We start from the raw sequence: 12,367 nt of genomic DNA, 5'->3' as shown, positions 1-12,367 counted from the left end.
TTAACCTGTCTATGTACTGAATTTGATTATACATATTCAGAGAATTAGAGAAGAAGTAGTAGAAAGTCAATATGAATATGGTATTAATTAAATGTGTTTCTACACAATCTGTGTCGACTGGTTTTTATTTCTACCAGATCAGGGATTGATCAGCAAGAATTCTGAACCTTCGGTTCAGTGGCGAGCCAGGCGATCGACCGAACAGAGAACGGGATCCACTCCGAAGACAGACTTCTACTTACTGCACTCTGAAACAGATAAGATCGTTCACCACAAAATCTACCCGGGTAGTAGAAGAACTGATAAACACACACACACCAAACACAGAACTGAACTTCATTCTTCTGAAACAGAAGGGAATGGACCATTTATCTTAACTTTGTTTATTTTCTTTAATTCTTATTAAAGAGCTCTATTTATTTTTGGGGTTTTCCTATTCCATGTGCAGTGAAATATGTTTTCTGTGCAATAAATGATCACTGTTCAACTTCTACATCGAGTCCACCTAGAGAATGTGGTTTTCCTTCTAATATTGAGATTAAAGGCGCTACATTGAGATTAGTTAAAATGCAAAATCTTTTGACAATATGTTAATGAGGACTCGTTAAAATGATCAGTTCTGAAGTGTTCTGAGATCATTAGAGCCACGGGGTAAGAGCACCAAGCACTGGCCATCCATCCATCGTCTACCGCTTATCCTGTATTCAGGGTTGCGGGGGGGCTGGAGCCGATCCCAGCTGTCATTGGGCGAAGGCAGGGTTCACCTGGACAGGTAACCAGTCTATCACAGGGAGACATGTAGAGACAGACGGGTAACCAGTCCATCACAGGGCTGACATGTAGAGACAGACAGGTAACCAGTCTATCACAGGGCCGACATGTAGAGACAGACAGGTAACCAGTCTATCACAGGGCTGACATGTAGAGACAGACAGGTAACCAGTCTATCACAGGGAGACATGTAGAGACAGACGGGTAACCAGTCCATCACAGGGCTGACATGTAGAGACAGACAGGTAACCAGTCTATCACAGGGCTGACATGTAGAGACAGACAGGTTACCAGTCTATCACAGGGCCGACATGTAGAGACAGACAGGTAACCAGTCTATCACAGGGCTGAAAACGACTCGGCGCGCTGTAGTACATATTCCAGGCCCTTATGCGGCGCTGTTTCTCCTACAAAAACGCAGAAGAGACGGAGCTTGATCGGATGTTTGCCGTTGCTATGGCAACACGTGAGCTTTACGGCTAATCTCCGCCCGACCACCCATAAGATGACATTTCGCCCGTATAAATAAAACCAACAATAAGCATCAAAAGCTGTCACCCTAAGGACCTTGACGAGGCATTCTCACACATTGGGATGGATTAATTAGACAAACAAAGGCCTACATTCATAGGACGTTAGCTAGCGGTTGTTTGTTAGCATCGTAATAAAGTAGCATATCTTCGTCTTTTTCCCCGGAATATTGCCCCCCTCTCTCGGCTCCGTTTTTTTTTCATACAGCTGCCCTGATACGCCGACGTACAGACGAACAGAATATCTGCTACGAGCACGGAGGCCGCCGTTATTGTTGTTGTTAGGAGACGTCGCGGGGGAAGAAGTCGGGCTCGAGGGTCGAGGAGCGGGGCGATGACATAGCGTATTCGTTTTCGCCGTCGACACGAACAGTGCAGGCTCTCCACCAGGATCTACGTAAAAGCGGAAATACGTAATCCCTCCCCATAAGGATACCGCCAAAGTAGCCACGCTCTCTACTGTGTTTGTCAACACAAAACCGCGACAATGGCTGAGTCTCAGACTGAGTGTGATAATGATTCGGAGGAACTTTCAGAAAATCCTTGTCCTTATCTGGACTCCATGTTTGAGTTTTACAGAGTAAAAAAAATGGACACAGACAAACAGTCATATATTTTCAAATGTGTATTGTGTTTGCCGAAGGAAAACTACATCTCTGCTTTCAACAACTCGTCCAACTTAAAGAAACACGTTGGCGTAAGTTAACCAGACTTTCACCACGTTTTTTTTTCTATTTGTCTCGGTCAATGTCATCATGTTGTGAGAATGTGAGTGTGTGTTGATCACAAAAACTACATTTTGTAGGAAGTGGCGCTGTGTGTGTGTGTTGTGGTTTGAAACTCTTGCAGAATGACACGCTCTCATAACGTAACGTTATTTGTTATTAACACTTACCAAACTTTTGTCGACCCCCTTGCTTTGCTTTAGTTAATCCATTTGCCATATTACTGAGAAATGCTGTTCTAGTATAATCCTGGGGGAACGCTGCTTTTGGGTTGAATAAACTGGATGTATACTTTGTCGTACAACATCCTTGCATGCCTGATTAACAGGCAGGCTCATAGCAGAAGTCAGAAGTTATGCGTTTGTGAGCTTGTAGATGGGCTATGTTCCGAACATAGTTACGACAGTGCAGTTTCCTTGGCAATATTACACCGTAAGATACATTATGATAATCTAGTCACACTAGTTAAAAGTATATGTATTGTATTATATTTTACTAATCTTGTGTGACTGTATAGCGCATAGCGTGGTTGGTGGAGGTGCAGGAAGACATGAACCCCCAAAGCCTTTTTTACACAAATATTTATTAACTATGTTAAGCCTATAAACATTCATTTAATTTGAAATGTAATCTTACTCTTACTTTTACTTAAAGTCAATTTAAAAGCATGTACTTTTGGATACTTAAGTACCTTTTAAAAGCAAGTACTTTTTTACTCTTACTCGAGTACCATGTCGACTGAGCTACTTTTACTTGTAACGGAGTAAATTTTGACCAGTGTTGATTTTACGTGGTCTTTATTCGGCGTTCCACAACATACACGAGACAACACAGCGCAGAACCGCAACTCCCGTTCCTCTGATAACAAGCAATAGAGAACAGCACCATCTATTGATAAAATGACGGTACTACAACACTCCCACTTAATTTTACAATAGCATTTTAAGGCTTTAAATAATATTACAGAGCCGTGCTCTTCTTCACAAAATAAACCTTTAAACAACAACAAAGGCTTCCCTTTTTCCTTTTTTCAAAATTGCCTTGCTTAGTGCTATTAAATAATTTGCAATTAAACTCTTGCCATCTGTCTTTAAACACAATTTTTTCATTTACAGTCACTTTCTGGAACTCTTTTTTACATGCTTTTAGACTTGCTTTAACCCGGCAGCGTTCGGCGTTCACCTGTCAGGCACAAACCACTCTACAAATCCAATCTCAAACAGGGAAAAGTCCAATCTCTCCCCTGAGATACTCAAACTTCTGTTTAGTCAGTGGCTTGGTCAAGATGTCTGCTTTCATGTCATTTGTTGGACAATATTGCAGTTCTATTTTTCCATTCTGTACACATTCACGGGTGTAGTGGTAGCGGATGTCTATGTGTTTAGTCCTGGAGTGGTTCACTGGATTCTTCGCGATTGCGATGGCTCCTTGGTTGTCCTCCAGGATCACTGTGGATGTAGCCTCCATTCCAAGATCACTCAGTAATCGTCTCAGCCAGATAGCTTCTTGAGCGGCTTGACTGAGTGCGACGTATTCAGCTTCTGCTGTTGAAAGTGCAACTGTTACCTGTTTCTTGCTGAGCCAGCTCACCGCTCCTCCACTCAGTAGAAATAGATTGCCTGTCGTAGAGTGACGGTCATCCTGATCACCAGTCCAGTAAGCATCTGAGAATCCGATCAAAGCTCCAGAGTCTGACTGCTCATACTTGAGAGCAAGGTTCACTGTCCCTTTCAAGTATCGAAATATCCTCTTCACAGCAGTCAGATGTGCAGCATCGGGATTCGCGTTGAACTTTGACACAGCACTCACTGCTTGAGCTATGTCCGGTCGTGTGGCCATTGCTGCATACAGCAGACTTCCTACCATTGACTAGGGTTGGGTACCTTTCACATTTGAACCGATATCGGTACCGGTGCCGGTGCCTAGTGTTCGGTCTCGGTATCCAACGATGCTTTTTTCGGTACCTTACTATAACTGAACTGTAACGACTGGTTTTAACGACTACAACATTTGATTACAGTTAAAAAAAACTCAACTTCTCAGTTTAAACATTTTATTAAACAGAATGCAAACACCCAAAACCCCACTGTATTACCCCCCTAAACATATAAAACATTATAAACACACGAACAGTATGGACAGTAAACATTTAAAAAACACACACACACACACACACACACACACACACACACACACACACACACACACACACACACACACACAGCCATGTGAACATTGTATTACCCCCCCTAAACATATAAAACATTATAAACACACAAATAGTATGGGCAAACATGTTTTTAAAAAAACACACACACACAGCCATCTGAACATTGTATTACCCCCCTAAACATATAAAACATTATGAACGCACAGAGTAGGGGCAGTAAACATTTTTTTAAAAACACACACACACACAGTCAAGCTCAAACAAGCTAAAAAAAACTAGCACTGCTGCTGCTACTACTACGCAATTCTAAGCGGTGTAATTCTTTTTCAGAAAGACCAGCATATCTACTCTTTCAGGTTGTAGCCTTGCCCGCTCCACACTCACTGTGTCCCCAGCCGTAGAGAACACCCGCTCTGAGGGTGTGGAGGAAGCCTGTACACAAAGATACCTCTTAGCCAACTTGGAGAGCATTGGCATCTGGTCCCTCTTCTGCCACCACCACAGGATAGGGTTCACCGAGCTAAGGACAGCTGGGAAACTCCTGTACACTTGTACTTCAGTCTTGACCTTTTCTGAGATCAAAGGACCACTGACATCTGCAGACACAGATGTTTCCAGCAAAGCCTGGTCTTCGTCTTTAAAGAGCTCCCCGAGCGCTGAAAGTTTTTTCTTCAAATGGAAAAAAGCCTCATGATCATCAAGCATTATTTTATCAATAGAACAAGTATGGTCATAATGTCCATAATCTTACATGTGTTGGTGGTGGTGCTGCTGCTGCGGCCATATCTTCAGCAGTCCAGTCATCCTCCTCCTCCTCCTGATGCTGCTGCAGCTGGTCTCCTCTATCTTCCTGGGCAACACCTCCACGCTTTAACAAGACATACACAATAGTAAATAAAACATATATTGCATAGTATTTATAGTACACATAAGTTAACTTTAATAATGAGCAAACCTGTCCACTTGTTTCCAGTGTGACCACTTCTTCTTCCAAGCGAGTCCATATAGTCTCATCTTGAGCCTTGATCTTAAATTGAGGATCAAGGGCGGTAGCCTCCTCGAGGAACTGCTGAAGTTGGGCGTTTCTTTCATACTAACAATATAAGATTTTTTTAAATGATCATGCACTTTGAGCAAAGGTAGATGGAAACAAAATCCAGATGAATAAATAAAAGTTTACAATATTCTTCTTACTGTGTAGCGTGAAGAAAGATCTGTCCAAACTTTCTCTTTGATGGCTCTCTTGAACGAAGAATCATCTTCAACTACCTTGAGCTTCTCTTTGAGTTTTTCCAGAATGGGGAGGATTTGGCCTGCAGTGGCACACTTGTCGGATGACACACAGAGCGTGGAGTGGTAAAATACCCTCATGGTGTCAATGAAATCCTCACACTTTTTGATGTCATCATCTGATATTCTCTCCACTCTGAGAACACAAACAGTCATACAACACTAATGCATGTATCCTTCACTTTAATTCCTTCCTGATCAAAGTGTTTTTAAATAATGTATCTATACCTTTCTCTGTCCATAGCCCTCTTCAGCCTTAGGTCCATTGCAGCTGCCTGGATGGCAGGGTATTGTTCGATAAACCGTTCCACCATTAGAAACAGGCTGTTCCATCTGGTCCTGACATCCAGTATCAGAGCATGTTCAGGAAGACCTTAAAGATCACAGAAGCAAACTTATCAATCATCAAAGGCATTTATTTTGCCCCAGCAGTGAAACACTGGTGGAATTTTAATAACACAGGAATTAATTATACAAAAATAAAAAAACATTCCATCATGAACTTACCAAGCAGTCTCTGCTTTTCCTTAAGGACAGGTTTGGCTAGTGTGGCCTTCCTCAGCCACGCCACAATGTCCCGTATTCTTGCAGACCAGTTGGCAACTGCTTTCACGCTATATAGCTTTTGGGCAGCTACATTGAGGGTGTGTGCAAAGCACCCCATCTTCATAACCTGCATTCTCCTCACTGCAACATCCATATTTGCAGCGTTGTCAACCGTGATTGCTACCACTTTGGACCTCACCTCAAATTCCTCTAATATTGAATCGATTTCTTCAGCTATTGCAGGCCCTGTCTGTGAGATGTACACAGCACGGGTATGGAGGACTTTATCCCTGAGCTCAGCCTCCACAATGTAATGTACTGTGACTGTCAGGTAATGGTCCTGGGCCAAACTACTCCATCCATCTGCAGTCACTGCGACATGGTCAATACCTTGGAGTTCCCTCTTCAGATTTTCTTTTTCAATAGCATACCAAGATGGTATAAGTGTGTTTGACAGAAGATCTCTGGATGGGGGGTGGTACTTTGGGTTCAGGGTCCCTATCATTTCCCTATCATGGTACAAAGACAGTAGAAATGACATACTACACTCAATCATCATTAGTAATGTAGCTTATTAAATTTCATCATTACAATCTTAAACCCTCATTTACACAATGTGATAATTTACCTAAACCATGGGGCCTCCACTGTTGAAAAGGGCAACATCCCTCTAACAAGGCCTTTAGTGACAGCCCTGTGGCACTCTTCAACTCTCTGGCGGGTCAACGACGTGTTCTGCGCTAGAGTAAAAGGTGTAACTGCTGCCGGTCTGACACGAGGGCGTGTGGACAGTGGAATAGGGTCAGGGAGATCTGTCAATTGAAACAAGAGTGCATATGAGTCACAAGTTGTTGATCTGACAACAATAACAATGATCATATTTAATATTTCTGACTCATGCTTTCATAGTAGCACAGATTGATATAAGAGTTCGAGACAACGTTAAGAATTGTGGGAATAGCGGTGACGTTATTGGAGGCGAATGTACTGTATAGACATCCAATTTGGTTAGCAAGACTTACGTCAAATATACCTGTTTTTCCCCGCTACTGACAGGTTTAACATGTAATCACAAATGCTGGCCAACGTGGAAAGGATCTCCAAAGACACTATGTCTGTTTTACAAACCCAGTGGATGACGTAAAACTATACAACTGCACTGGCAACGAAAGTTACAGTTTCGTAACATCATCATACCGTTAGGCAACTCACGTTAACTCGAACACAGTCCACAGAACAGAAGTCAATAAACAGCTTTTAAGGGTCTTTAATTTATTTAAGCTCTAACCTACTTTTTGTAGATTAGTTAACGACCCCCAATACTGAACGTTAAAATTAGCAGAACTTCACCGTAATAGGATAGCCTAGCTTCTATGCTAGTTGCTATGCCATGTTATGATTCTACGCTGCTGATTCTATACATTTTGGAATAACCAAAGGGTGGTGATAATAACATTACAACCGTTAACCAGTTATTCAACTTTGCACACTTCTACCAACAACCGATCCAAATACCTACATTACATAGTTAACCTACCTGGAGATGCCGGCGATGACTCGATGTTGCTAGCTGCCGGTGTGCTGCTAGTTTCTGTCGCCGCAGCCGCAGGTGAAGAGAATACTGTGCACTCTTCTGCTCTTAAATGTATCTTGTGTTTCACCAGGTGTTTTCTTAGGTTTGACGTGTTCCCACTGCCCGTTTTGCATTTCGCATGGCAAATGTTGCAAATAGCACTGTCGCTATCTACTTTAGTGAAATGCAGCCACACAACCGAACGCTTTCGGCTGGCCATCTTTCTCCTTCTGCTCCACGCATGCGGCGTCAGCGTAAGGTTTCTTTCCCTACCGACCAATCACGTTGTCATGATGACTCATGATCCAGTCGTGATTCAGAGCAGTGGGTGCGTTCCATATGTCAATGTTCACCATTATTTAAGTCATTTTAAGGAATATTATTCTGATTTATGATGTATGCCTCCTCCTGGCACAAGACACACGTTTACATGTAAATGGAGCACTAAATTGGTCATAATTGCTTTCTGTTTCGAGTTGGACATAACGTTGCACTCAGGCATATCAGCTGGTGCATTCTGCTCCGGATGTACGTGAAAGTACCGAAATTTGGCACCGTTGGATTTTACGTGAACCAATACCCGGTAATACCGACGTGTTTCGGTCGGTACCGGTAAAAGTACAGGGTTCGGTACCCAACCCTACCATTGACTGATAGGCAGGTTGGTGCACAGACTTACTGACACCATCACTTTTCCTCAACTTGACGTTAGCATCAGCAGGAGTTGCTACAGGATTTGCACTATCCATTCCAGACTTCTGAAGTATGGCTTCAATGTAATCCTTCTGATGAAGAAAGACACAGTTCTTTTCTTTGTCTTGGACCACAGAGATGCCCAGAATATGGGACAGCTCACCCATGTCTTTCATCTTGTAGCGTCCTTGAGAGCCATTTTCAGCTCGTTCATGCTCTCAGTCGACTCCGTTATCAGAATGAGATCATCAACGTAAACAGCGAGTATCTCAATCTCTTGTCTTGATCTCACAAACACACAGGGGTCTGATGTGCTCTGTGTGAATCCCATTCCCGTCATGAATTCTGTGAAAGACTTGCTCCAGCAGCGAGGAGACTGCTTCAGTCCATAGATTGACCTTTTCAGTTTGCACACAAGGTGTTCCTGCCCTGGTTTGACGTATCCCTCTGGTTGCTCCATGTAGATTTCTTCTTCCAGATGTCCATTAAGGAATGCAGTTACAACATCCATCTGGTGCACATGTAGATTATTTTGGACAGCAAAGGACAGTAATGTACGAATAGAGCTGAATCGTACCACTGGTGAAAACGTTTCATCATAGTCAGCACCATACAGCTGTAAGTAGCCCTTGGCGACAAGTCTGCACTTGTATCTCTCCACTCGTCCATCACTATGGCGCTTGACTTTGAACACCCATCTTGATCCAATGCCTTTCTTACTCTTGGTAACTCAACTAAGTCCCACGTCTCATTTTCCAGCAGCGATTCATATTACAAATCAGCCGCCTCCTGCCATTCCTTTGCATCAGGACCCTCCATTGCTTCTTTCAGAGTGATTGGTTCTGTCACACAACACATATTGGCATGATGCTCAACAGTCACTGTATCTGCAAACTCATCATATCCATATCTCCTTGGTGTCCTTCTGATTCTGCTGCTTGTTCTGACTGAGCTATCGACAGTGGCCTCACCATCTTGAGTTCAGGGCTGTACGTTAACTTTTTCAGCACATAGCACTAGTGCTACAGAGGCTGACAGTTTTTTAGCACAGGACCAGAGAGTTGTAGCACACCCTAAAAATGCAGAAGAAGCATCTTTATTACACTTTAACTCATTTTTACATAACAGGCGTTAAAACACTGCCAGTCTAAAGACCAGGGTTTCCCGCAGCGCTTTCCTGTTAAGGCGGCCGCCTTAACAACAAAGGGCTGCCGCCTAAACTAACGTCTTAAAAAAAAAAATAAATAAATAAAAAATCCATATACTAGCATTATTCGCCGCAGTGTTTCCCCTACCATTGTACAGGCCGGGCAGGGCCTCCAGGCATAGGCGTAATTTATGGGGGGGATGGGTGGGTTGCAACCCACCCAATAATCCAAACCAGCCACCACAACCCACCCAATTTGATATCATAATTATTGATATTGAATGTTAAGCATTATAATCACAACAGTGTGGTAGATTTTCTCAATTTACCAGTAAAAAATAGTGACGTTTGTCTGTGCCCCCTCCCGCTCTGAGATTTGGTTTCGCCCACCTTGCCGGACCTGCGCTTCTCTACTGTCTCTCCGGTCTCTCCCGGTCTCTCCCCGCATCAGCGGTGGTATGAAGAAAGCACGCGAAAAAAAGCAAAAGAATAAAAGTATCTTCCCAACAGGAGGTAGCTACTGCTAGGGCCTCCAGTGCCACCTCTCACGAGTCAAATCATGTTACTGAACAAAAGTTAGTTTGTCCCCCCCCCCCCCCAGCCGGCGAGTTCGACAGTGCGTGTGCGTATAGCCCCGTTCACATACGCCACTACTCGCCACTCGCTTTCTCGCTGAATTCTACTCGCTGGCAAAAAACAATTCACTGCCGCCGGCGACTTCAAACGGCAACTATCTGTGGAACTCTCTGTTGACGTCAACTGTCGATCATCTCTATTCTACATTGTGATTGGTACTCGCTTCACTCGCATCGCAGAAAGTCAAAATAATTTGATCTCCGATCGACCACATCGCATCGCCTGTCCTGACCACATTCCACTAGAACACATTCACATTAATTGACAGCTGTCTCTCAGAGATGGGCGAGTGGCGACGTATGTGAACGAGGCTTTAGTCAAAACCAAAACACCAAGGAAGGCTGAGGAATAGTCACCCACTTATATTATTATTATTATTATTATTATTATTATTATTATTATTATTATTATTATTATTATAATAATAATAAACAAATTGTGTTTTAGTCATTTTTGTTTTCATCTTTTCTTGAATGCTTAAACTCATCAACCCCATTTAGTATGTCAACATTTGTATCAGTACCAGCAGTTTGTAAGAAATTGGTCAGTAATTGATATGTCATATTTTGTTTCTCAGAATTCACCAAATTGATGCATTAAAATGAAATTATTTAAAATTTTCTCCCGGGGGGGCATGCCCCCGGACCCCCCTACAGGATCGCAATCCCCCCACCATAGTCTCCAAAGATATATATATATATATATATATATATATATATATATATATACACCTGCTTCACAGGTGGAAATCTCAACCCCCCCAATGTTCAACTCAAAGTTACGCCCTTGCCTCCAGGCCAAAAAGAAATTAATATATGCCAAAAATAAGCCACCTATCAATTCATTCATAAATCAATAATCATTTACATGGGGGGGAGACACCCCAACCTTGTTTTTGATAAGCTGTGGAACTCTGAGTTAACCTATTTCTACCTGAATTTCTATGAACTATTAAGCTGTTGAGTAAACCCATAACTTATATTTTACTTCATAAAATAAGACATGCACTCATATGTCGTTGTAGTGTTTTACAGTATCTGTAGCTATTAATGTGATGCTCATCATCCCCCCCCCCCCTGACAGACACCACCTTAACTAACACATTTTCTGGGGGAAACACTGTAAAGACTGTCTGCTGGCCACTGCTTTGTAAATGGCCTCCTGGCCCTCTGGGAAGTGGCCAGCCATTTTTCCGCAACCTTGGTCGGGTCAAAGTCATGGACGTCGGAACCAGGGGCGTTGCTAGACATAAAGCTCTACTGGGGCACAGGCCCCCTATTACTAAAATCACAAAAAACAGCGGTGCCCCGGCTACAACATGCACACTGCTGTGCACGGACGTAATGTGCGCGCCGGACCCGGACCACAAGGTGCGCGCCTCAGCTTGTATTTTGGGTTAAACTGCATTGGTTTGAGATTGTGGATGAAAAAGAAAATCCATTCTTTTACCATTATTATCAATATAAATTAATCCACTGCCAAATATAGTAGCTCGTTAAAACTTGAACGTGAGATTTTACTGGGGCACGGCAGATCAATACTGGGGCACCTGCCCCAGTAAAAGAGGTCTAGCGACGCCCATGGTCGGAATTTTCTGAGAGGGGGGGCAGGATTTTGTTGGGAGGATCGGGGGATAAACGGTCGGTGTACGTTGCGGCCATCTGACTTATCCAATCGCAAAACGGATAACGAGTCGTTTCCCGTTTTTCGCTTCAAAATAAAAGAACGGAAAAAATGACTCGTATCCCGTTATTCGTTTTAAAAACGTAAAACGACTCGTTAACTGATATTAGATATTGTGTTTATGAATGGGATTCGGGGATGAAATAACAGTGCCATTTTTCATTCCAGATTTTGCCGTACGTCTTTTTTACCCGGAAGGCGCTGTATTATGCTGTGAAATTACCTGAAAGCCTACTTTGAGACATTTAGAGGGAGCTGTAAAACACTGTTCATAAACGCTCTAAAAGGTTCTGACGCTCGCCTTTTGAAGTAAACCCACTGTTTTAAACACGCACCAAAAGCGTTATTACGCGGACATAAAAGCGGAGCCTCAGCGCCGCCGCCACTCAGCTGTTGATCCTTGGTGTGACGGCTGGGGTCTGCGCTCTGACCGACCGGGAGCCGCTCCGTGAGTCGGTGTCCTGCTCACAACAACAGCTAACAACAGCGATTAATTAACATAGTGTAGAGTTATGATTAGCGTAATGCGTAAGTCTCTCCTGCTTCCTAGTGTTGCGCAGCCAGGTTTTCAACCTGCGCAAGGCTGGGAAAGAGCGCTCGGAT

General features: G+C 43.2%; 1 protein-coding gene across 1 annotated transcript; it reads right to left on the bottom strand.

Annotated features, from left to right (window-relative positions):
* Window positions 1-4,281: 4,281 nt before the first annotated feature.
* On the bottom strand, window positions 4,282-6,520 carry LOC311029704 (E3 SUMO-protein ligase ZBED1-like). The gene is made up of 6 exons (XM_084034978.1): window positions 5,994-6,520; window positions 5,715-5,859; window positions 5,391-5,622; window positions 5,152-5,289; window positions 4,948-5,064; window positions 4,282-4,865 (listed from the first exon to the last, which is right to left on the bottom strand). Exons 1-6 carry the CDS (start codon window positions 6,184-6,186, stop codon window positions 4,503-4,505), a joined length of 1,188 nt encoding a protein of 395 aa, XP_083891104.1. The 5' UTR covers window positions 6,187-6,520; the 3' UTR covers window positions 4,282-4,502.
* Window positions 6,521-12,367: the final 5,847 nt, after the last annotated feature.

The sequence above is a fragment of the Eutrigla gurnardus genome (genome assembly GCF_963514095.1).
Source record: "Eutrigla gurnardus genome assembly, chromosome: 19".
In the NCBI taxonomy this organism is placed as follows: domain Eukaryota; kingdom Metazoa; phylum Chordata; class Actinopteri; order Perciformes; family Triglidae; genus Eutrigla; species Eutrigla gurnardus.
Note: the sequence above shows the minus strand (reverse complement) of the source record. Positions and strands in the feature narration are given on the sequence as shown.